At 45.0% G+C, this 26,195-nt stretch overlaps 1 protein-coding gene and 1 long non-coding RNA gene across 3 annotated transcripts; one reads left to right on the top strand and one right to left on the bottom strand.

Annotated features, from left to right (window-relative positions):
* Nucleotides 1-23,641, bottom strand: UPF1 (UPF1 RNA helicase and ATPase). Of its 2 annotated transcripts, none has more exons than XM_069877795.1 (24): nt 23,218-23,641; nt 16,841-16,983; nt 15,927-16,016; nt 15,212-15,379; nt 14,138-14,318; nt 13,426-13,587; nt 12,700-12,784; nt 12,429-12,527; nt 12,131-12,248; nt 11,132-11,291; nt 10,893-11,011; nt 10,458-10,622; nt 10,130-10,244; nt 9,792-9,935; nt 8,900-9,113; nt 8,579-8,696; nt 6,845-7,001; nt 5,698-5,840; nt 5,032-5,206; nt 4,208-4,289; nt 3,519-3,680; nt 3,023-3,240; nt 2,526-2,648; nt 1-2,413 (listed from the first exon to the last, which is right to left on the bottom strand). In XM_069877795.1, exons 1-23 carry the CDS (start codon nt 23,440-23,442, stop codon nt 2,529-2,531), a joined length of 3,363 nt encoding a protein of 1,120 aa, XP_069733896.1. In that variant the 5' UTR covers nt 23,443-23,641; the 3' UTR covers nt 1-2,413; nt 2,526-2,528. The 2 variants fall into 2 exon arrangements, with proteins under 2 accessions (XP_069733896.1, XP_069733897.1); XM_069877796.1 differs by having other exon boundaries at nt 12,131-12,239; nt 23,218-23,640.
* Nucleotides 23,642-24,323: 682 nt separating this feature from the next.
* Nucleotides 24,324-25,942, top strand: LOC138731968 (uncharacterized). The gene is made up of 3 exons (XR_011339240.1): nt 24,324-24,361; nt 25,209-25,289; nt 25,855-25,942. It is a non-coding gene; the product is annotated as an uncharacterized lncRNA (long non-coding RNA).
* The last annotated feature ends 253 nt before the right edge of the window (nt 25,943-26,195 follow it).

Genomic DNA, 26,195 nt, shown 5'->3' with positions numbered 1-26,195 from the left:
TTGAATGCAAGAGCTGTTTATTAATATTTTATTGATGACAAACAGGTTTAAAACAAACTTGAGACAAAATCAAAAAAGAGTTAACACCGTGCTAGCACTGATGTCTGGATTTATAAAACTCAGAGTAACCGCTACAAAGGAAAAAACCAGCACAAAGCAGAGGCAAGCATTCCCATCCGTGAAAGAAAGGGGGTGAGGGGAGAGGAGGGGGGCTACATTACTCAATGGATTGCATTGCACAGAGGGTTACAGCTTAAACCTATCGGAAAAGTCTATGCAACTACGCAGCCTACGGAAGGAAAGAACTTAAAAAGCCCTTCGGCAATGTTAATAAATAAAACAGTCCATCTTACAGGAAGGAAGGTGGCCTGTGTCTCCATTCTTTCACATTTTAGAAGTCTAAACTCTGGAGGCTTTTTATGAGAAAAGAATGGTTTTCATTTCTGGCAAAGTTTCTTGTTTTGCAGCTCTCAAACTCCGTTGGCTGCAGGGCTGAACGCAAACTTTGAACACCTGTCCCGTGGTGATGCGCACGCTACTCGCGCGGTTTGTGGGGCTGCTACGCCAGGTCTGCACTGGGGGAGAGACACTCCGGAAAACTACAGCAAATACAGGTTATGAAGCGGGGCAACAATCTACAGAAAGGACAGCAATGAAAGGGCTTTCTCCCCAGTTACAAAAAAGTGGGGGTTTATATCGTTTAAGTACATTCAGATGAGAGGTATTTTGAGATCCCCCCCCAAAAAAAAGACTAGAAACACTTGGAGCCCTTTGAGTATAAAGCTAACTTAATTCAAACTTTAAAAACACCTCGGTTAGTGAATCGCACTCTACTGATCTCGGCCAATTAGGAGGTAGAGGTTAGTCTAATTTAGGGATTGGATAAAAATGGGTCTGTAGGAATCTTAAATTCTCTGCGCTGTTTCTAAAAAGGTTTAGACAGAAATAAAATGCTCCCAGTGTTCCCATATGACTTAAGACATGGGTACAACTTAGAAATTGGATGGCTTCTCTTATGTGCTGTGTTCAGTTTTGACTTCCAGCTATTTCTCGAGCCAGCATCGATGGCACAGCCGTGTCCACTACCTGAAAAATAGGCTCCGGGTTTGGTTTTCAACACCTGAATCTCTCAGCTCTCTGCATTAATCACCGAAGAAGCCACACCAAAGCCTGACCCATTATCTCTAATTAAACCCAGCTATCAGAGGCCACCTTCCAACAACTGCCTGCTTTGTCCATGTTTCCAACCTGCTTCGGTAACGTTGTAGAGTCTTTACTTCAGAACCAATATAATCCCCAGTTTCCACTACTTCTTCCCCAGATCTGAGGGAGCGAGTGAAGCAGGCCTGTTAGCATCTTTTCCTCCAGGGCCGAAGGGCACAGGAACCCATCCCCTTTTCAAGCGCAAAGTTCATCTTACAGAAAGGCTTGTTTTTCACAGAGTAGAGTCCAGACAGTAGCCAATTAAAGCATACAGAAAACACTTTGAAACCCTCCTCCTGCTCGAGCGCGCAGGCTCCTTCCACTCTAACTGCTATCCAATGTAGGAAGAAGAGGCTGATTGCTGCAACTTTAAATCACACTGAAAGTTCTCAAGGTTGGTGCTCTAATTTAGTTTTGTTTTAAACTTTTTTGTAAGCTTCTCAGAACAAGGATCTCCCAGGTCCACCACTACGAATTCAGAGACAAACTTCTAAAAATTCAGTGCTCCTTTGAAAGAATCTCTTTAAAACCACCTCATCACGAAAGACCCGTTCAGAATGTGGGCGACACGATGACACTAGGATTTCAGAGCCAGTGTTGGACAACAAAACCTGCATCTCAGAGTTGAGCATCAGCTATGTTCCGCTGGATTTCTGCTTGGCTTGCCGTCACTTAGTCAGGAACTCACACTCTCTCTCTCTCAGATACTCTGCTTCTAAATTGTAAACAGTTACTGCTAAAATATAGTACCCCTTTAGAACAAGAACAACTCTGAGATGAGGGTTTTCCTCTCCCCATCTGCTCTGAAAAGTAATGCCCTGCTCGCAAAGAGAAGTATGGAATGAAGTGAAACCTGCGTAAGGCCCTTCTCTTGAGCTTGTTTGACTGGGGGAGCAGGGACTCAGCTGACCACTCATTTCAGGGTGAGTTGCCTTCCCCGTGAGGCGCCAGCCAGTCCTTCGGTGCTCTCTCTCCTCTCCGGTCAGTCTCCTTGTCTCAGTGAGCTAGCAGTGGGCTCTCTCGCGCGCGCTCCTTTCTCTCTCTCTCTCTCCTCTCCGTTGGTTGGTTTCTTTCTCCTGTTGCTCTCACACAGTGGTGCTTCAGTTTTAGCAGTGGAAAACAGGTATCCATTTTATTTTATTTTTTTTATTACCCAGAATAAAATGCTGATGAACTAAGCTCCACGCAAGCTTAGCTCTTCTTCCTCAACCTGAAAGCAAAACAACAATGGTTGTGTTAGGAACATCACTCTTAAGACAAATAATTTGTGCATGAACTTAAATAGGAGAGTAAGAAGCAGAAGTGAAGCTCAGGTGCCTTACACTCTAATACTGTGACAGTCCCGTCACTCCGCCATGTTGATAAGCACGTTCACCCTGGTAAGTAGAGTCCTGTGACAGCGCCACGTCAATCTGGGATTTAAACTCATCACCAAGGTAACTGTCCTGCAAATGAAAGTGGCTGTTAAGTCTGTAACTCATCATCAAGTGCCCACTCAGCAGAATACCTGGCAGCCGAGGCTAATCAAGTCTGAGAGGTTTTATCTTCTTGGGGCTTTTTGTTTGTTTTTTTTTTTAAATCTACTCTTTTGGCTGCAGAGTTTCTACAAACACTCAGGTTTTTGCGATAGCAGCCCAAAGACAAGGCTCACACTGAGTCTGTACATGCAGCATTTTACTTCCATGCCCTATGGTACTGAAATGGAGGGGTATGAAATGCTGCGGCTGAGTCACTGAAAATGGTTTTAGTGGATGTGCATGCACACACATCAACACAAAACCCGGGAAAAAGAGCAGACCGCACACCAAATCCTGCTTACCTGTGATAACTCCGGTTGGGAGAGCCCAGGCTGACTCATCTGCGATGGCTGACTCATGGAGATATACCCCTGGGTCAGGGGACCCTGGGAGAAAGGCTGGGACACCACGTCTTGGCTCGCCTGACTGTTGGGAAGGTTTGACTGACTAGTTCCAGGAATCCCAAAACGATTTTTCTGGCGCCCACCACGACCAGTTTTTCCTTTTGGCGCCCCACGTCCTGGAAAAGCATTTATTCCAAGCAAAAGTGAGAAGTCTTAGATGTGAAAACATGAATAATTAACCGTTTCTACAAAGACTTGATGACTCACACCAGGCAACACTTTACATGCACTCAACGTAGCAGGGACAGAGAAATCAAAAGGCAGAACCAGCAGTGCAGACACAGCGAAGGCATATCAGCTACGCCCATCAGCACTGCTGCCAGGGCAGCAAACACCGTTCTGCGATTTTAGAGCTAAAACGTGGCTTTTGGACAGTTTGACCCTTGCCCCATACCTGCAGCTGGTCCGTTAGCCTGGCCAAAGTATCCCGGCGGTGGCATCGGTGGCATCACAAGGTTGAAAGGGATAGGAATGTTCATAGCAGTGACGTGGCTGGGGCCAGCACTGATCATCCCGATCTGGTCGTGGGTCTGGAAGTACATGTTGGATGGGCGCCCTGCGGAGGAAAAGCCACAATGATTTCAGATACACCAAATATTGAAAAAACAAGTCACATTGAAGCTTTTATCAGTAATGGGAGGACTTGTGAGCAGGATAAATCAGAACCAGAAACCGGAAGGACAAGCCTACCACTGCCAAGAACTACCAATAGTTCTAGTTCACTGTTTATTCCAAACTTCAAAATTTCAGAGACCCATCTAACATGCATTCAGCACTAGCCAGTTGCTCTTCTCCAGCATCACCTAAGAGTCCTGAAACACTTTTCACACCCCTCCTCCCTCACATTTTTTTCCTTGCTCTGCAGACACCAAGTGAGACTGTGGGGGCTTCTACAGACAGAGCAAAATCTCTGCTTAGGTATCCAGGCACAGCGCAAACATTTTCAGTTTTTAAGTTCCGTATTTTTCTGTAGTGGCTCTACAAGCATTTAAAAAAGTGAACTCTCTAAGAAACCATACCCCACGGACCAGCTGAGGGGGGGAAAAAACCCTATAAAGGGTTAATTTTGACAGCTTCCTTTACCTTGACTGCTCCGGTCATAGACAGATCCTGGAATAATAGCCTCGCGTGCATCATACATGGCAGTAGTCATGAAACGGGCACCCTGGAAGCATTGTATGAGTTAGACGAAGCTTTCACATAGAAAAAGTTGGACTGCAACTTCAGTGTAAGTAATTTTGGGTAAGAATCCAGTTAACCTCCCCAGGAAACGCATGCTCTACACAAGCCGAGGAAACTAACCAGCTCTAATACATGGTAAACATCCCACTATTATTTCATCTACACCATGACAACAAGAAAAAAAGATTCTACCAGCAGCCTATCTGAAACTGTGAAACATCTGCTGAATTTTCAGTGTATGGAGGCTCTGGTGATGGTTCTTCCCTTGCTTCATCCCTACCGCTGTTCTTTTGGGACAGCTTGTGGGACAAGCTTCCCCCTGCCCTTAAAACAATTACTTGTGTTAAAGAACAAAGCAGAATACTCAACCTGCAAGCTTTGATGTTCAAGGCTATTAAGCACATGCACCTATAATGAGGTTGCCTTCCCTACACAGAACAGTTACTTATGTTTCATTTATTTCAGAAGTTACCCCCTCATAAAATTTTGTGGTAAAGACCAAAATAAAAGCACCAAGAAGGCTGTTCTACAAATGCTCAACTTGGAAGTAGCTGACGCAGCAACCTACTTGGATCACACTGTGTTAGCTAGGCAACCAAAATAGAAAGTCATGGGTGTGTGAGGCTACGTGGGCGAATGTTTATTCCATCCATTTGTGATCGATCAACCAACCCCCAGTAGCTTCATGCCACAAACACACGAAACCCCAGGAGAGGGCAGCTTACAGGGTTGATGGTGTTGACGAGTTTCCGGGGCTTGCTGAACTGCATAAGGCTTTCCCGGAGGTTATTCAGTGGTCCCTCCACCAGCACCTTTTGCTCCTTGTAGTAATTCAGCAGGTGATTCCAAAGGGGTTGTTTAGACAGCGCTTTTGGGTTCCCAACAATAATTACTCCATACCTGTACAACAACAGACAGAATAAAGCCACGTTACATATTAATGTCAAAACAGCCTCAAAGCCAACCTCTCTTGCAGTAGATCAGGGCCCTTAACAGTGGCCTGTGGGTGTGGGAGACCCTGATGCAACTGTTTTGTTTACAGCAGATGATTTCTGTAGGATGACAACACACTTGGAAGGAGGCTGCTGCAGCCAGTTTCTCAATAATCCCAAGCTTCCTTTTGCTAGCTTGCCAAATGTAGCGGTGCACTCAACCGACCACACTGGATTGGTTTAAAGCTTGCAGAGACCAAGGAAGCCAGCCAACGTAGCATTGAATCTACATCACCCTTCTCGGTAACCAAATCCATCGCGAGAGAAGCAAAAGTTAAAAAAATGGGAATAGGCCTGCTCCCCACAAAGCAGACCTCTTGTTAGTTGTGCTGCATGGAGGCTTTAGCAGACTGAATCAGGTCTCTAGAATAGATAAAAATTTGCCTAATTTTACTTCACCTTGCTCTTGTAAGAGCTACATTAAGACGCCTGGGGTCATTCAGAAACCCTATTCCCTGGTGTTCATTGGCCCTCACACAAGAAAGGATAATAAAGTCCTTCTCTCGTCCCTGGAAGGCATCCACACTTGCAATTTCCACTTCCTGAAACAGAGGAAAACATGTAAATCATGTAAGCAGAATGCAAAACAGTTATGCTACCAACAGGCATTACACAACGCGTTGGCTGAGCATTTGCAGTTCTCATCATTTGACAAAAACGTTATTTTTGTAATGACAAATGATTTAGTAATTCCACTGGTCACTAAATAGTTTTCCTACAGGAGAACAGACGGTCTCAGTTTAGGACAAATTGCTTTTATGTTCACTGCTTTACAGTTCTCCTGTTTCCCCAGTCCTGGCATTTGCGCTACGGAAAGCATCCTTTTTCTAGCCATGTTGCCAAAGAGACTTCTGACTATTCCAAAACCTCGTAGTAAGATGGATCCAAACGAGCATCGCTTCTCCCAGCCTCCGAGAAACCCGAATCAGAGAGACAGATCATTCCTGGCAGAAGTAGAAGTATTTCCACCGAGTCTTCTGTCAGTGAAAACACTGCTCAAGTTGTCAATATTGCAAAACAGACTATATTGAGCATACAAGCAACTTGTTTGTAGCAACAAAGGTCAATGTTTGGTAGAGGAGTTCCACTGATGGAAGGACATATTCCCAAACAAATAAATAATATGACCATCAGAATTTATGGAGCCTGGATCCCTGCAGGTCTCTTGGCACAAAGCTTTTATCTAAGACGCAAGCTGACTGAAGCTTTTCCACAACTGAAGCACTAGTGACCTCTCCCTCCTGTGCCTCAGTAATTCCTCAGAGTCTCACGGACTCACTGAAGCCTTCTGTTCAGAGACCTCAACAGGGCCCTCTCCTTTAACTGGCCAAATGCACTCCCGACACTTACTGGCATTTGATACTGCTGAGACACTTCTCTCTGGTCTATTTTAACCACAATCAAGTAAACTCAAAAATTAAAGAGTAAATACAGACTGACGTCTAACAAGCCAGGCTAAAAATTAAAATACTTTGAAATTTCACAATATCTGACTTTTCTAGCTCCTCTGCATCCCAGTGTTCTCGCTTATGGAATGACTCCATACCTGGTAGAGCTTTGTATGCAAGGAGCCACTGAATTGCATGTACTGCACCAGATAGGACCGTTGACCTTCGTAAGGGGTAATGATGCCAATCTGATCTGGTTTGGCACCAGCTTTCAGTAGCTTTGTAGTTATCTTCTCCACATTGGCAGCTTCCGTCCTAGAAGAGAAATTCATTTATCTAAGGAAAGTCAAGGTCTAACTTTTTGCAAGTTGAGCCTAAAATACTTGACCATATATGTATACTGTGCTAGCTTTTTGAAGAAAGGCTACTTCAAGAAAAAGATCAATTCTATGCTGTGCTGCTCAAGCACTCCGAGTAACTCAGCTTAAGCTTTGCATGAACGCTCACTGATACCACCTCTTGACTTAGGCCACGCGTGTTCTCACCCACAGGAATATGGGTAAAAGCCAGTATCTCAGAAAGAGATCTCAATGACACGTATCTCCTTAGTATACACCTCCACCTTCTCGGAACAACACCACTACAATAACACTAATAACTAAATTCAGTGGCCATCATTCCAAAAGGGAACTTGTTAGCAGAGTGAAATGTACATGTGTGCTTTAAGTAAGACCATTAAAAACGTTCCAGCCAGCCCTGCAAACAGATCCTACAGTTGCTTTATCTTAAAAGTTTTAAATATAGAATGTTTTTAATGCCAAAGTCCCTGCCAGCCAACTATTGTGCCATTTGTTTGTGCACAGTCTGGCTCACCGCATTCGGCAGTCTTGCACATGTTCACAAAACGGATTGAGATTAAAAATATCACAGCAGATATTTTTCATAAGTTGGTCTGGTCTCCCTTCCCGGCACATGAACAAATGCATGCGACCAAGAGGAGAAAAATGTTTTAAGCTCATTCTTCGAAAAAGAAGTTGGAATGTGCAGAAAAGGGACAGAAAGAAGAAAATTCAATTCCCATGTGTTTCGCGCCCTCACCAAGGGCTCTGCTTCAGGAGCTACTGGAATTCTGGCTTTGAAATCCAACCTGATCAGCATTTCCTGCTGCAGCTGCAGTCAGTTTACTTGCTGGCCCAAATATATCTCACATATCAAGCACTTTTTTGCCCCATGCACCAGTGAAGGAGCACATGCACCTCCACAGAGCAATTCAAACCCACGCAAGGTCTGAACTGCTCCCACTAGAGCTGCCTTTTTCTCTGTTTACCACAAATGGAGCCTAGGGCAAAGCAACTCAAAATGTGGCTCGCTTGCACTGTCCCTGAGAGCAGCTTTTATTAAAAAGGCACACAACCAATTGCAAATCATAGCTGTTAATGGGAAACAACATTTTACTGATTTAAAAGAACTCCTGCAGAACATAAGGATTGCTACCAGGGAAGCACTGTATCCCAGCACACAACACACGAGGTCTGTGGGCTGCCTCACTTGAAGCACAGATACAACCCTTCACAGAAATGGAAAGTAACTCTTAGAAAACACAAACCCTTATTTAGCCATTTTGCCTTTTTTTCATATAGCAAGGCACTACAAGTTCTGGTGAATACAGAATATTGTGAATGTTGTTGTAGAGACTGAGGCACAGAGAAATGCTTTGACATTTGGTTTGCAGTGGGAACTGTTCATTGCACTTTTCCTTGACTTCATTAACTGTCCCCAAGGGACGTCACAGAATTATTGACAGATCCATTTACGAACTTCCTTACATTCAAGATACTCAAAAATACTTTACCCCAGCATAAGTTTATATTTCAGCACTGAGTTTTGTTTACCTGTTTAAGTAAGAGGTGCCTGAGCTGGCAATTTCTTCCTGACCTTGTGTAACATAGAAAAACATTGGCTTATCTGGCTGTGGCCACTGGAAATCAAAACCTTTTTTCACACGGTCCGCTGAGGAGCACAAAAACAGTAAGGAGAAAAAGTTAACACTGCTTTACTAGCAAGAACACTCATTTTCACATCTAAGCACTTTAAAGATTCAGAACTTAGTGCACTGGCAACTATCTTTTTAAGCAAACGTGTTAAAAACCCCTCAGATTTTAACCCTTAACAAATGGAAAAAAGTAATTTGCAGGAGTACTACTTATGTTTACCTGCAGTAACACCATTCTGGAGTGAGCCCTCGTAGAAAATATTGGATGGAAAAGCACTGAGTGCGGGATGCATGCGGTACTGCACTTGCAGGCGGATGGGGCGGATCCCCAGCACCACAAGCCTCTCGAAGAGAGACTGAGACAGGCCAGCCTTTGCAGCTTTTTTACACATCACGACAGGGCCCAGCTGGCAGTGGTCACCCACGAGAATAAGCTGTGGAGAGGAAAAATCATGGACATGCATCTCAGTTTTTATTTGACAGAACTTGCCTAACAGCCAGAAGCAGCAGCAGTACGGAATCACAGCATTGGTTGGTTGGAAAAGACCTTTGAGATCACTGAGTCCAACCACGCCTGCCCACTACTAAACCATCCCTGAGCAGCTCATCTACCAGTCTCTTAAATACTTCCAGGGATGGGGACTCCACCACCTCCCTGGGCGGCCTCTGCCAGTGCTCAAGAACCCTTTCAGTGAAGAAATTCTTCCTAATATCTAATCTGAACGCCCTTTGGCATAACTTGAAGCCATTTCTTCTCATCCTACTCTCATACATTAGGACCTAATCAGTCTGATTTGTAATACGCTTCAGATCTAAACTAAGGCTTGTAAGCCTTTAGTGTCAACTCTTTTCAGCTGATCATTTCTGAATGAAATCTTCAGTCTCCAGATTGTTCCAACAGGGCCAACGTGTTCTTGGCAAACATTATGCCATGGAAACAAAGAGCTACAGGACTAACAAAAATACAGTCATTTAAACCTATATTATGGAAGCATCTTCCACAAAAGGAAAGGATTTTGTACCTCTGTGTGCCTACACTGTGAATGTTACTGCTTGATGCTACTTCCTCTATTTATAAATTCTTTGCTTTAATGCAGGCCAACGGCTCCTACCTGTTTTGCTCCCAGGACGACGGGTACCATGCACTCCGGCTCAGTAGCCTGCGTGCTCTCGTCAATCAGAATGGAGCGGAACTGCATTTTTGCAAGTCTCGGATCACCAGCTCCCACACAAGTGCAACAAATCACATCCGCATTCTGAGACAGAAACACAACCAACCTTAATCAAGTAGGATATCAGCAGATCATATTTTTATATGGAAAGGTATTCAACACCATTCCAAGAATCCCCCGAAAGGTAAATCGCACTCTGAGCCCCACCCAGCAAATTGCAATTAAGCCTCAAGTGGGAGAAGCAACTGTTTAAGCTGCTAGAAGCAACGCAACTTTACCATCAGTAATTCACGCTCTGCTGTTCGTTTCAGCGCACGGTAACGTTTCTCATCTGCAGATGACAGTTCTCCAGTTTCATCTTTAAGCTGCTGCAGTTTCTGAAGCTCCGGCATGCTGCAAAAGAAGGCATTTTGCTTTACAGCCTAATTAACAGCTTTGTAGGATTACAGTGGAACTCATTTGTAAAACTAAATGACATGTATGGAACCAAAAAAACATTACCACATCAAGCCAATACTCATTGTCACCATCACACAGTTTAGCAGCTGCACTCATCTCAACACTGTATTTGTTTTGGTTCCCTCTGCCCCCTCAACCATTTCTTACCTATCCATGTTTCGGATCTGGTTATGCAATGCCAGGAAGGACACAGGGGAGTCAATTGCTTCACGACTTTTAGCGCAGAGACGCACCACTTTCAGTCCAGTTTGATGGATCTTCTCAGTCAGCTGATCTACGGCGATATTACTCGGAGCACAGACTAAAACAGGCCTTGAAAAAATTAATCAAGAAGTCTCAATTAGCTGTACACTTTTTTCCACTAGACTCGTAACAAAGTCAGAATTGTGTTACAACATAAGTGCCCTAAAAACATGCTGGGAAAGAATATTTTCTGGAAGAGACACAAGTCTCCCCAGAAGAATATACTTCTGGAAAGCCCTTTCAGTTCAATGATGCACATGAATTCTTAAAACCAGGTTGATTCTAGGACTGTTAATGAAACAATCTCATAAATAAAGATTTAGAGAGAATGGTTCTTACCCATTGCCCTGTCTGGCCAGATGATAGACAATTGTGGCTGACGTCACTGTTTTTCCGGTGCCAGGGGGACCCTGAATAAGGCTCAGAGGGCGCTGCAGGACAGTCTTCACAGCATAAACCTGTAATGTTTTTTTCAATTGCTACTTAGCATTCAGTGCTTAGGAAGTTACGTTGTTCAACCTCTATTCATAAATCCTTTATCGTATCCTTTGTGTCTAGTAAGAAGGAGATGAGGTTACCTGAGAATGGTTGAGATCAGGAAGTCCTTGTGCTGTAAAGCGCTTTGGCAACTGGCATTTAATGATTACATCTTCTACCTCATGACCTAGCAGTTTGTGATAAATGTACCCAGACACCGAAGTCTCATCCACAGCAAATGTTTTTAAAGCACTTTGCATCCTGAAACGAGGGAAGGACAGGAGAAAAGAGATTGCAACAGCGTGACCTCAGGTATACCTAGCCACAACTGCCCTATGCAACGGTTAATCAGACACGAGGTACAAATTAAAGTAGACCTTGAGAAAAGAGAATAGTGTAGAACACATACTAACAGAATTAAGAGACAAAAACTAGACTCCAAGAACACAGATCTTGCTTTTCCCCAATGTAAATACTACAAAGCATTATAACCAAAAAATGTGTAGGGAAACAGGAGCCTCCGACAGATTCTGCAATAGCCATTTTAGGTGCAAGGTTTGAACCAAGTCTGTACCCTGTATCTCTCTTTCAGGATGACAAACTCCTCTCTTACAAAATGCAGTACAGACACATCTGAAGCCTATTGACCCCACAGCCAATTCAAATGCACTGAAATTCCAGCTGAAGTGATTCCAAGTTTAGGAAGGCCAATTAAAATCAGAGCAGTGTTCAGGAAACTGAACTACAAAGCAGTTTTTCTTCTTGTGTTCCAAGTATTACTAAACACAAGGTAATTTCTTCCCTTTGGTTCACACATTATCTTGATGTATTTGAAACAAACCTTAAGTGTGCCTTCAAAATGAGAAAAATTGACAGTTTGATGGCATTTAGATTAAGTGAACTTCTAATAAAAGTTCTAATAAAAGCTCTACAAAGCAGTTGATGCGGTCAGAGACTTCGAAACATTTGGTATAACCAGATTTCTGATTGCCAGTATCGTGAAACAACATCTTGTTCAAAAATTCTCACTGAAGGTGGAGGAAAAAAACCACACCAGCTGCACCTGTTATCTGCCAAGGTTTGCAGTGTTTTCTCAGTACCTGTCAAACGAAGTAGACTTCCATACGAAATCCACTTGGAAGTTATGAGTAACTTCCACGGGCGCTCCAACGCTGCTCCTCAGCTCAATGGCTATCTCATCACCATAATCTGTAGAACCTCGTTAAGTAGTAATCTATAGCAAAACTTTGAATTTGATTTTTCCCAATTTTTATTATTTTTAGCAGATCCCCATGACGAATTAAAATGATCTCAGAATTAAATTATACGCACTTACTGAGTGTTCAGAGATTTCAGCCTTCGCTAAGCCTCCCTGAAGGCTCACTAAGTAAAGGATACTATCAGGAACTTTGATAACATGACCAATTCCTTTCCACAAAGGGGCCAGGTCTCCTTTATATCTCAAGCAGATCTCATCTCCTTGCATCAGACGCATATCTATGAAGGAAAGAAAACTCTCTCAGAACATTCACTTATGAACGACAATCCTCCAGCACAAAAAACTTAGTGTTACCTTATATGCCAGGTCAGACCCTCACAGTTCTTTAAACAGTGATGTTATTCACCAGGCATAAACAACCCAGACAAAACACGTTCAAGCTGTGCTTACCTGAATCAGTCTTTGGCAAAGTGAAGTAAGCAATTCTTTTCTTGTTCAAGCCCAGGTCCCACCTGACCGTGATGTTATCTTGGGTCTAGAGGTAAAAAAAAAGGCATCCATTATGTTCTTACAGAGCTGTTTGCCACCTACAACAGCCTTTGCTGTCCTACACTTCAAAACAGTGGAGAAACAAAACTTGCTGTTCCAATGTCACTGTACAGACATATCTGTACTTATTCTCTTGGACTGAGTTCACACCATCTGCAGAAGATAATTCTGCTCTACAAGAGTCAGTTAATGAGAAGCAAAATCCTAATCACCATCTGCATTATTCTCTCCCCTCACCTTTTAAATATTCACCAAGTGCTTGCATGATCTCACATAACTCAAGTTTGACTGGAAACTCTGACCAAGGTAAGTGCCGGTTATGAGAGTAACAAAAGAACTTGGTCAAGTTGCACAATCCTACAATAGAATATAGTTCTTGGAAAGAACTTCTGAATGCAGAAAAGAGGGAAGTTCAAGCGTTTCAAGCTCTTCTTTTAAAACCTGAGTTTGAATATTTTTTTCTTTCCTCTCCTTGTTATCACATATCACTACTGTAATTACTGTGATGTTGTAGTACTGAATGAAGCCATCTATTTCACTTGAGTCTGTGCTGTCAACAGTGTCCCCGTTTGATACCAGAGAACCAGTCAGTACACCCCTCAAACAGATGTATTTCAAGCACACTACCTGAGACTCCTTGAGTTTCTTGTCATAGTCTGCCTCAAGCTTGACCAGAGGACCAAATATATTTTGGTATTGATAGGCATCTTCGTATCTAAGCAGGACATGCTGCGGTTCTTCATCAACACCAGGCTTTTCTAAATCCTCAAGGGTTGCAGATGGATTTTCCTAGAATTTAAAGCATATTTTGTGTCAAAGTTTTATTCTTAAAAGAAGTGACAAGCTCTCACTGTGCAACAGGACTGATAAAATCACATTTTACCACTACAGGAAGTTATATCAAGGTATAACCTGTTCAAACTACTCCAAAACGTGATGTGATGCTTTCCCGCAGGGTTGTTATGCAGAGGATATACAGAAAAACCTCTCAAAAAGTAATAACTGAATGCCAAGCGTGGACTAACAGCTCCCTACTTAGCTGGTTATGTAAAGCAGGAACAAGCAAAAGACTTGGCACAGGGAAGGAAAGTTGCTTTTTCATATTGCCTGACAATACTGAAGAACCTAAAGGTGGAACTTCCCTACTTTGACAAACTATCTCTTGAATCCTTTGATCAAATCCCAGTTGCACTGCTTGTCAAAACTGACAAGATTTAAACCTCGTGTGACTGAAGTTCCCTGCCTTATGCAGCTGCTACAACAGTCTCATCCCTCCTTCACAACCACATAAAACCAGCACTTGGTAGAATATAACCAGTATTTGAAGAGCGGCACATACCTTCCAAAGTTCTTCCAGTTTGTTAATCTGCTGAGCTGTGATTTGACGGGCTCGCAACTGTTCCTGCTCAGATGGAATCTTTACCAGCCACGAGAGGAAACAGCGATCCTGGATAAGAGGCTGCCACTGTGAGCTGTCCCAGTTAATATCCTTTAAACTGCTCTGACTGGCACATGGCTGCCTGCACAACCAAAATATTGAAAGAAATTATTAAATTAGACACGTGTAAGGAAAAGTCGATCATGTGAAGTGTGAAAATAGCCTTATCGCACTCTTAAAACAACTCAAGCATCTCAGTTTAAAAGGAAAAAACCAAAACCACCTTAGCCTGCCAGGGAAATATATTTTTCAGTTCCCGTAGGTATTATTTCACCACCAGGAAGGCTTGGCATTTCTTGGCGGTATTTGAGTGTTTCTAGAACTTAAAATGTCAGCATCTAAAATATTAAATATGATACTCATCTTTGAAACTGGTTACAGTCCATTAAGATTGTGCGCACACATAATAAACCAGAAAACAGTCAGGATTACTTCCCACCCGTTGTTAAAACAAACGGAAGAACTCACTCTGTAGGAACACACCTACTGTCAAACACAGTGACAGCACTTAATTAGAATATACACTTATAAAATCATGATTTCTGATAGAACCTGTCAGAGAACAATTTCCGATTTACTGTTGCCTTCAAACGATTCTCTGAGCTGACAGAAAAACCCTCTGTAACAGTCACCACTCCAGCAGGACTCCAGAGCAATTTCCTGAACTGATCTCTTATTCTTCCAAATCTGAACATCAGTGTAAAAGAGAAGAACGCTTTTCTTCCTTCAAGGTCTGCTTCATTTGGGAGAAAAACTTTTCTACAGACCTAAGACATTTGCCCAGCATAACCAAATCTTCCTTTACTGCATTATCGACTTGTATACAAGTCACAAAGTCCATACTGTAAAGGAAAAATGGTGCCAAATTAGAGTACAAAACATGTTCTGGTACAACAAGAAAGTGAGAGTTGCCCTTTAGAAATCAGGTGATGCAATAGCCTTGACGCAGACGTGCCACTAAAGGCATTCTCTCACCTGCACAGCAGAACAACCACGGAGTCTGCCTTGGCTGGAATGAAGCCAAGGAGAAACACATTACGACATCCGCAGTTGTAGCATTCCAGGACAGTCTCTCCTAGAGGTCCATCTTTATGGAGAGTCACCTCTTTGCACTTCGCTCTCACAAGATGATTAACAATGTGGCTGAAATCAGAGAGGACATACGTTTATACGAAATTAATAGGAAAATCAGATTCAGTCCTAACTTAAGGATCTATATCTCAGTTACTAAAAGACATAAGCAAAACCTATTTACACTGTGGCAGACACTGGTAAGATCTCGCTCTTTTAATCCAAGTAAAGATGCTGCTAACACGGGTTCTCAGTGTGTGAATGCTCTAAGGTAGGCGCGTGTGAAAGAATAGGAAATGTGGAAAAAGTCCTTTTTATGTTACTTATAATTGAAAGAAGCCTCCTGAAGCCCCACAGGTCAAGGGCAAGTGTTCTACTGTGCTTTGCAGTAACACAGGATACAAATGAAGCAGCAAACTCCCTTTCATGGAGTGATTCAAGTTTTGCTGAGATCAAGGTCTATGTTGGTAAGAGCAGAAAAGCTAAAGAGGAGGCTGGAGGTTCACATTTAAATCGCTAGACTTTGATTGTCACAAATGTAAGTCACAGCCATCATTCCACTTCAAAGAAACACACTCTAAACCAATACTGCCGTTATTCCCATTATTTGATTGTTTACCTGCCGGATGTGTTCCCACGCCCATTGCAGAACCACTTCTTGCTGGTGTTGCAGTAAACCACACAAGCAGGGTCATGGATACCACAGTAACTGGAATTAAAAATGAAAAAACAGGAAACAGTTGGGTACCTGCTTATAGGAAAACTCCAACACAACATTCAAACTACCTGGTAGAGTACAGAAATAATGGGAAGTGAAAATTAGGAAACATGAGTGTTGGTGTAAGTATCAAACACGAACCAAACTTCTGTTCTGAGCCACAAGCTTTTTAACACTTCCCACCACGATCGTTTCTTGGCTGGCTCAGCCTTCTCCTCCTCAATGAAGGTCACAGAATCCTGGAATGGTTTGGGTTGGAAGGGATCTCAAAGCCCATCTAGTTCCACACTTCCCACTGGATCTGGTTGCTCCAAGCCCCATCCAACCAGGCCTTGAACCCCTCCAGCGATGGGGCAGCCACCACTGCTCTGGGCAACCTGGGCCAGGGCCTCCCCACCCTCACAGCAAAACATTTCTGCCTGAGATCTCATCTCAATCTCCCCTTTTGCAGCAGAAAACTGTTCCCCCTCATCCTATCCCTGCCCTCCCTGATCAAGTGCCCCTCCCCAGCCTTCCTGGAGACCCTTTCAGTACCAGGAGGCCGCTCCAAGGTCTTCCTGGAGGCCTTTCTCCAGGGTCAATGGCCCCAACTCTCAGCACGTCAGTTATTTCCAAGCCCTGCTGGATGTGGCAGAGGAGAACCTACACAAGAGCTCACCAGAGGGCACCATTTTACCATTCTTGTACCAGGTCAGGGCTGTCTCCAAGGCATTTGCTCCCCAATTCCGAAGAATTCTCTAAGTATACCCCTTTCGCTCACACAAAGTGCTCCTTCCCTCTGGAAATAATAAGCTTGAGGCAAAGATTAGTCTCACCTGCAAGCATGCACAGGAAGATCCTTTGTGTAATAAGTATCTTCTTCATCTTCTTCAAAATTCAGCTCTGCCAGAAGCTGGCTTGTTTTAGCCACATTATCATCCACAGCTCCATTCTGCAGAATGCCGTCAGGTCCATTAACCTGGAATACAATGTTAGTGCTTAAGTTACAGAATGAAAATAGACTCCAAGACATAAAGCCAAGGACAGCAATCTCTGCTCCTGAAAGCAAAACCTTGTGTTTAGAGAAACTCACAAGAAAATGAAAATTCTGCTAAAAGCTGAAACACGAACCAGTTCTATAGTCAGTATTTGTTTAATTAGCTCCTATTTTACAGGACTGTTTAAACTCAAGATATCAGCAGCACGACTTTGTGACACTTGGATCACAGAGAGCAGGTAATCAAGAAACCCGTGTCACTTGTTCAGGATGTACTGACCATATTACACACTGAATCAAACACATTTGGAAAATCCATCATGGATGGCAGTCGCTATGGTGTTGCTTTACATTTGTTTTGGCTACAACACGATTTCCTGTAAAAACAAAGGCCAAAGCTCTCCTAGAAGGCTGCAGGAGCCCCTCAGAGCTGGTCACGCAGCCCATGTTCGCAGCGATCAGGTGTGCTAACGCAGCACACACCCACCAGGCGGGCTCTCTTGCCGCTGCTGACGTGCTGACTGCCAGAACTGTGGGATTCTGCAGCATTTGGTGCTGTATCAGCAACTTTGACACCCCAACCCTCACTCGTGTTAAAAATAACTCCTTTTGGGCAATTCTGAGTACAGTGCGTTTACCACCAGGAAAGAGCAAGAAGTGCAGCTGTCACAGACCGGATTCTAGCTCCCCATGGCCCAGGGGTGTTCTGGTTTGACTCTGCTGCTCTCTCTACAGACCAGCAGCTGTGGGAGCCTCAGCACCTTCACACAATGCTGTCAGGAACCCCCAGGATGGCTCAATCCCCACACTCCCAAATGCTCTGTTCACTCAGTCACTTCAATCTTTGATTTGTTTAGCCAAGACTTCACTAAACCCTGACAAGAGAGAAGCAGACCATAATCCGTTATAGCTTTGGGTGGGAAAGGGTAGGAAAGGGACCACCACCACGACTGCAGTGATGAGCACAATAACAAAATGTTTGAGATGAGTGCTGTGAGGTAGGTTCCCTCACACAGTAAAGTCATCCGCTGTATTAACCCTTCCATGTTTTTAAAGGCATTGGATAAGTCAAGATGAGCTTTGTGTCTGGAAACTGTAACTGGCCAATACATCAGAGCATAGAAATTGCTCAAGGCCTTTGTCTATGACCACAGCGTTTTAATAATTCTCCTCCACTTGGACACCTAATGCAATTTATCTGCTATCTGTAACTCAATTCTTTGTCAGGAGATGAGAAAGCCATCCACAGTGAGAGGAGAGCTAAATCTTCACTAAAAGAAATCTAATAAAAATAGCTGCTGTAGCATTTTAAAGCTACAACTCATAAGCAAATCAAAACGAGCTTAGTTCTCCAAGAGTCCCATTCAGATGCCACACAACCCAGTTTCGGTATTGCACATTAGAGGATGTGCAAAAGAAGTAAGGGGAAAAGGAAAAACCAAAGAAACTGCAGCAGCACACGATGACCCATTAGCATGGTGAACCCAAACCCGGTCAGCGTGCTGCATAAGAGCATCTCCACAGATGTTTGAAGATAAATACCCATTTTAGATAGTGTCATTTTACCAAATATGAAAATAATTTATTAACTGACCATGGAACAGGTGGAATTCCAAAGCCTGAATTTAACCTGAATTTCTTAGAAGCACAAACACCAGGCATTCACCGGTGCTTGTCTACCACTCTGTTTCAAGAGCCAGAACACATTCTCACACGCAACAGCCGACAAAGTTAATAAATTTTTGGGGGGTTCTCATAAAAAGTGGATTGCTGAACAGTAAAAACCTTGGGGTTTTTAAGGCAGAAACCCAAGAAATCACCACACCGCACAAGCTGTTTGTACCTCTGCACCAGGTGCCTGTTGCCTGCACTCTGGGAGCTCCTGCCCTGTCGGAGCTGGGCAGGAATGATGTCACCTGTCACTGCGAGGATCCAAATCCTGGGCCTTGGCAGGCACACAACCAGGAAGTGACTCGACTATTGTTCTCAGTCCTACCGTGTGCTCTCAGCCTGTGTGCATATTATTAACAACCTGGCACCATCGACCATTGTATGAGGCAGCGGGGAGGGCTTCTCTATTTTAAAAGTGTTGACTGAAACTTCTGGCACAGCAGGTTTAACAGCGCCAGCAGTCTGAACACCGAGGTGCTCCAAAACTGTCACCAAGGTACCGCTCCCTTCCTCCTGCCTTTTTTGGCCTCTAAAATATAGGTTGAGAGACAACAGTAAAGGTCCAAGGAACTGAGTTACAGAGAAGCAAACCAAATCGGTGGTAACAGGACATCACCACCCTGATTTCTCACGGTGCATCTGGCTAACACACCCAACCCACATCAGCAGCTGATCCACAGGTGAACGCAGCCACATCCACTTAACGCAGCTCTGCTTTAAAGTGGCTTATTTCAAGCTGTAACAAGAAAAATAATTGCAGTTAAGCAGGTATTTCGCTAGTAGAGCACTCGTGTTACAAAAGCCTGTAATGCGCTTCCACACTGCAGCTGCAGAACCCACTCGCATGGTCACCATCCAGGCAATTTTCACCTCAAGCTTCAGGAAAAATACACACTTTTGGACCCGCAGGGATAACCCAACTATGCGTTGTTTTCTTTGCAGATTTTTTTACATTAAATCTTAGATTATCTACTGTACCTTATTATAATCTCTCATAGCAATTTGCTTTCCCTTTCAAAAATCAGGGGATCTGTAAAGAGAACATCCACCCCCACAACACCTCAATGCTCTTTCCAGATGGGGACCGGAGCAAGGAGTCAGTCATTTTGTTAAGAAAAGAGTCTTTAGTAGAACTGGAAATTCAATCCAGCCCCCATAGTCCAGACCAGAAATCTAAATCCAGCCTCTTTCAAGCCCTCCCTGAAACAGCTCAGCTAACACATTAACACCTTGTCCATCAGTGACCGCTTCCTATCATAGCTAAGTCCTTGCCTGGAAGAGTGAAAAAATAAGTCAGAAATCAGAATTTATCTTAAAATATTTTGAAGAATCTATTTCTATGTTTAATTTTAATTATACATCACTGTGTAAACAATGGAAATAACATTTCTGAAGAGAAAGCAGCAGACATTGCGTCTGTAATACTGACCTCTCACTATCTTCCATCAATTGGGCGCTAATAATCATAACGACATCCTCTTAAACTATTAGTTAAATACATGGTGGGAAAGGATGCTCTTACAGACTAGATAAATCAAGCACATTTTCTTAAGAAATCTGGTACTCTGCACTGCTCAACTAATCTGTGTAAACACTAGGATACAAAGATGATAACAGACTAGGAAACAGCAGAGTACAAGCACAGCCCTGTGATGTTTATCAGCTCCAAACAGAAATTATTGCTTCAAGTAGCTTTAATTATAAACAGTGACAACACGTATGTGACCAATTTTCACACCTTAGAAGTTATTATTTAGTGTCCTCTGCCAAAAGACACAACAAGTTTAGATTATTTTTTGAAGGCAGCAAAGTTTGCCCCAGAATGGTTAAAAAACCACAATTTTTGATCTTATCACTGCGGAGAGGCAAGCCGGAACAGCACGAGGGAGCAGGGTTTTGAGACACTTAAGCTCAGGACACTACACTTAACACACTTTGAGAGTTCTTGTGGCAATAGGTCTACCCATTTTCCTCAAAACCTGCATTTCTCAAGCCAAAATGAAGATCACAATGACTGAAAGAGTTTGTAGGAACTTCATAAATACTCTGTTTAAACAGAAATAACTCCCTCCCTCCCTGCCTGTGCAGGCGGATGGTTACAGGCACACCAGCACCTGAATGTGCTCTCCAGAGATTTTTTTTCTGTACTTCAAAGGCTTTTCAAACATGTTTAGACAAAAAAAAAAAAAAGACAAATTAATCCTCTCATCTGGTCTTTTAGCTTATGAGGCTGATTTCAGGGTGGTTTTTCTTCTTCTGGCCACATATTCTCTACTGTGAGTTCTGGAATGATCACAGTCCATTGAAGCTTTAAAAGCTAAGATTTAATTAAAACTGCCTTCTTAATCAATTAATGCATAGCCTGACTGTACACAGACACCATTTTACTCCTACTACTTAAATTATTCAGATATCAAGGCTCAAACCAGCAAAAGTCTGCTAAAGCCAAACTCAAAAGCTGTAAGTAAACAGAAAATAAACAAACAGCCCATGGAATCCCATCTAATTCTGTCTCGCAAACGCTCTAACCTGGAGCTAGTCACACCACAGTGGCTGCGCCCAGTGTGCTGAGCACTTTTAAGCACCTGAAAGTCACTCGGTTCCTCCTGGGATAAACTCAACAGGGCTGGGACAGGGTAACACCCCCCTGAGACCCACACTGCCCACCTAGAGATTCCCAGCACCAGGACAAGCCGGCTTGTTCCATCATTTAGAGACCCTGACACGTCAGGTTTTGAAAGCAAAAGGAAAAATCAAGCCTGCTCAAACTCTGCCTCAAGATTAAAAACTTACCTCATGCATTTCAACTCCTCTTTAAAACTGAGGTACTTTAGAAACATTTAATTATTAATAATAGGACTAAACAAGTATTTATCTTGATGTAATGAAAATTAGCAGAATATTCCATGATCTTTAAATGGAGTAAAGTTTGACTTTTTACTACACAGTCCAGATGCAGCTCAGTGACAGGTAACAGCTTTTTCTGCAACACTTCCTCACTTGTGAGCGCACAGCCCCACTTCCTTTTTTAATTTCACATTTACTTAGCAACACTAAAGCAAATTAATTGTTGCGGATGTACCAGCCATCGACAGGCTCTGTGATAACCAGAATCACCTGTCGATTAAGCCATGAGGAACCAGATCTCTGAACTTAACTCTCGGGCCATATATCAACTGCTGCTCCCACACAAACCCAAAACAAACACAGCAGAAAAGGTGTGTGGCGGGGAGGGAAGTGCATTTTTGTCCTAGAAAGACAGAAATTAAAGGAAACAACAATTTCCACAGTACTCAAGTTTTCAAGTTTTGATAATCTAATACTACCTATGGTTGTGTTTGCTTTAAAGAAGGGGGGAAAAAGAACCCGAAGCCTTTAAAGAGGTGGGGGGGAAGAACCCAAAGTCTTTAAAGAGATTAGGGAGGGAAGAACCCACAGTCTTTAAAGAGGTTGGGGGAGAGGAAGAACCCACAGTCTTTTTAAAAGAGGCTGGGGGGGAAGAACCCAAAGTCTTTTTTAAATAGGCTAGGGGGGAAGAACCCAAAGCCTTTTTTAAAGAGGCTGGGGGGGAAGAACCCAAAGCCTTTTTTAAAGAGGCTGGGGGGGAAGAACCCAAAGCCTTTTTTAAAGAGGCTGGGGGGGAAGAACCCAAAGCCTTTTTTAAAGAGGCTGGGGGGGAAGAACCCAAAGCCTTTTTTAAAGAGGCTGGGGGGGAAGAACCCAAAGCCTTTTTTAAAGAGGCTGGGGGGGAAGAACCCAAAGCCTTTTTTAAAGAGGCTGGGGGGGAAGAACCCAAAGCCTTTTTTAAAGAGGCTGGGGGGGAAGAACCCAAAGCCTTTTTTAAAGAGGCTGGGGGGGAAGAACCCAAAGCCTTTTTTAAAGAGGCTGGGGGGGAAGAACCCAAAGCCTTTTTTAAAGAGGCTGGGGGGGAAGAACCCAAAGCCTTTTTTAAAGAGGCTGGGGGGGAAGAACCCAAAGCCTTTTTTAAAGAGGCTGGGGGGGAAGAACCCAAAGCCTTTTTTAAAGAGGCTGGGGGGGAAGAACCCAAAGCCTTTTATAAAGAGGCTGGGGGGGAAGAACCCAAAGCCTTTTTTAAAAGTCTGGCGGGGAAGAACCCAAAGTCTTTTTTAAAGAGGCTGGGGGGGAATAACCCAAGGTCTTTAGAGATGGTGGCAGAGAGAAGAACCCAAAGTCTTCAAAGAGGGGAAAAGGGAACTTGGAATGAATCCAGAAACGTTTCTGACTCCCGACTTCCACATGGCAGCGAAACGCGCCACAACTGTCAGGACCAAACCGCGGAGCCGGCTTTGCCCGCTTACGACCAGCTGCGGGGCTGATCCTCACGCCGTTTGCGGGGCAGAAGCGAGGCGACCCACCCGTTCCGTCCCGCAGTCCCGCTTCCACTTCCCCGTCCGAGAGCGCCCGGCCTCGCTCGGGAGGGATCCCCTCCCTCTCGCCCCTTCAGCTCCGTTCCACTTCCCTTCCCCGCCCCAGAGCTCCCCCCCGGCACCGGAGCCGCCCCGTTCCATCCCCCTCGGGACTCACCTGCGCTTCGATGGGTCCCGGCGGCCCCTGGCCCGCTCCGGGGGGACCTTGTCCCTGCCCCGGCCCCGCCTGCCCGGGCCCGGGCGGCGTTTGGGTCTGGCTGGGGAGGGTGAAGTCGGTGAATTCGAATTCGGAGCCTTGAGTGTCGGCTCCGAGCAGCTCGGCCTCCTCGGTGTCCAGGAAGGTGAGGGTCTGCGAGCTGGGGCCGTACGCCTCCACGCTCATGGTGGCGGCGGCGGCGAGGAGGACGAGAAGCGGCGCTTCCCCCCGCTCCCCGACCCTCCTCAAGCCCGGGCCGGGCCTCGCCTCAAGGAGCGCGGGCGCCGCTTCTACGCGAGCGGCTGGATCCGCCGCGCGCACCAGGCCGCGCGCGCGAGCCCGGCCGCCAACGAACCCTCAGCAGCCGCCGCTCCCCGCCCCCTCCCCCAACGGGCGGTGAGAAACGAACGGGGGAGCCGCCGAGCGACGCGAAAGGCCCGTGGAGGAGGAGCCGCCGAGCCGAGCGGAACCGTCCCGGCCGCGGTCGCCGCCGCCGCGCGCCAGGCCCCGAGCGGTGACGCGGAGGAGGACGCCGACGCCAGCACGCAGCGCGCGCGCCGTGACGTCACACGCACGCACGGCACCTGGGCGGGGCGGGGCTACGGCGGAAGGCGCGAAGGGATCCGCGGGGAGGGGGGGGGGGGGCGCCTTGAGTCACCTGGTGGGTGGGGCGGGCGGGGAGAGGTAAGAGGCATAGCGCCCCCCCCCCCCCGCCGGAGTGGACCGGACCGGGAGGGGTGGGCGGGGCTTGATGTTGATTGACAGTTATGGCAGCCAATGAGCCGTCGAGATGAGGTAGCGTGGCCCCCCTGGGGGCGGGGCCAGCTTGTGATTGACAGCTCTGGCAGCCAATGAGCCGTCGAGATGGGCGGCTATAAGGGGGTGGCGGGCTCCGCCCTGAGGGGTCGTCGGGGAGAGTGAAGTGTTGTGTGAGGGATTGTTGTGTTTTTGACCCCTATGAAGGTGTTTGAGGGGAGCTATGGTGGTTTTTGACCCCTGTGGAGGTGTTTGGGGGGGGTTGCGGTGGTCACTGACCCCTATGGAGGTGTTCTGGAGGCGCTGTGGTGGTTTTTGACCCCTTTGGAGGTGTTTGGGGGAGACTTTGGTGGGTTTTGACCCCTATGGAGGTGTTGGGGGGGCTGTGGTGGTCATTGACCCCTATGGAGGTGTTTGGGGTGGGCTGTGGTGGTCATTGACCCCTATGGAGGTGTTTGGGGGGGCTATGGTGGTTGTTGACCCCTGTGGAGGTGTTTGAGGGGGGGCTGTGGTGGTCATTGACCCCTGTGGAGGTGTTTGAGGGGGGGCTGTGGTGGTCATTGACCCCTATGGAGGTGTTTGCGGGGGCTGTGGTGGGTTTTGACCCCTATGGAGGTGTTGGGGGGGGCTGTGGTGGTTGTTGACTGCTTTGGAGGTGATGGGGGGGGCTGGCATGTACCAGATTTGCAGCTCTTAGCCTGAAAAGATCTAGATGAAGATTGAAAAGCATCCTTGTCCTAGGAATATTGTGCATCAGGTACAGAGGGGAGAGAACGAGTGGAGAGAATACAGGAGTCATCACTTCTGCATGCAGACTGAATTAATCTTTAGCTTTAAGCCTCTGGGAAGGAATAGACTGTACCAGTAGTTTACTGTGCTGTAATAGCATGCATACATAATTTAGCATTCAGATTAAAGTAGGTTAATCCAACAAGGCACTAAAATCAAGAAGCAGAATGGTAAATTGACTCTTGAATGATGAATGTCACTGTTTAACGTGAAGACATCAGCACAAGTCATTATATTCCATACATAAGTTCATCAGGGTTACAAGACAATTTGGATATTGAGACTCTTCATTCCTGAAGGTGAAATGTAGCTGAATTAAAACCCAGTGAAAGTTGAGTCGGAAAGCATCCATGGCTGAACTAAACTGGTGCTGTTTTAAAACAAACTGGAAGTTATCTGTTTTGCAGTTCAGAGAAAAACACACCTGTGAGAAAACATCAAATCCTACCTGAGGATGAAAGTGGAATTGAAGAAATTTATAAAAGCAGGTAGGCTGCTTGGTATGAACACTTATTTATTAAAAAACAGAACATACTTGTGATGTTTGGCAGGCTTACAGAATCCTGAAAGGTTTTGGAAGCAGATCAAAGTTTTGATGTGCTGCTGGATTCCTTTCCCTGTCCCCTACGTTGTACAGAAAATAAGAATGCTTTTAAAGAGGAGTTTGGAAAACTCGCTGAAAATCGCAGGTCCTTAGCTGACTGTGCTAGCAGAAGGAAAGTTTGGCTCCTGATGTGGAGGCAGCAGTGACCATCAGCGTGTTCAGGGGCAGAAAACCTGCGGTGCTGAGGCTGCAGGGATGTGAGGAGGCCCCCAGCACATAGTGTGTTCTGCTCCCACCTCCCACAAGGGAGAAGCAAAACAGTGGGGGCAGTTGGGTACAGAAAGCCTGCAGTTCCTTTTGGTGTATGTTGACAAGGGATTAGAATGGCAGCTTGTTGAGGCCGTTGGGCTTCTAGTTATTGTGTGACTGTGATTACTCTTTAAACAAACATAAAGGCAGGGCTTGTGAAAAGGGGGTGTCTGTTTCATGACATTATTGCTTAATTGTAGGTCACTGCATGCTGGAAACTATGAGCTACTTCGGTGCTTTTAAGGATAACACCTGGAGGCATGTGTGCAGGCTGCGCCACAAAGCTCCTAGACAATATTTGTTGTGCAAGCCATGTTTTGTGGAAGTTTTCTCTTTCCAGTCTGTGCTAACACAGAGAAATAGAGCTCTGACTCATCGGTCTTTACTGTTGTGCATCCGATATGAAATTTAAATGGTAAGCTGGAACACATTCTCTGAAAATGCTGCTGCTTTACCATTTCTGTGCATGGTTAGAAGGTAGAATTTGCAGGACATACTTAGCCAGAAGAAGCTGTCCATGAGAACAAACATGGGTGAATAT

The sequence above is a fragment of the Phaenicophaeus curvirostris genome, chromosome 28 (assembly GCF_032191515.1).
Source record: "Phaenicophaeus curvirostris isolate KB17595 chromosome 28, BPBGC_Pcur_1.0, whole genome shotgun sequence".
Lineage (NCBI taxonomy): Eukaryota > Metazoa > Chordata > Aves > Cuculiformes > Cuculidae > Phaenicophaeus > Phaenicophaeus curvirostris.
Note: the sequence above shows the minus strand (reverse complement) of the source record. Positions and strands in the feature narration are given on the sequence as shown.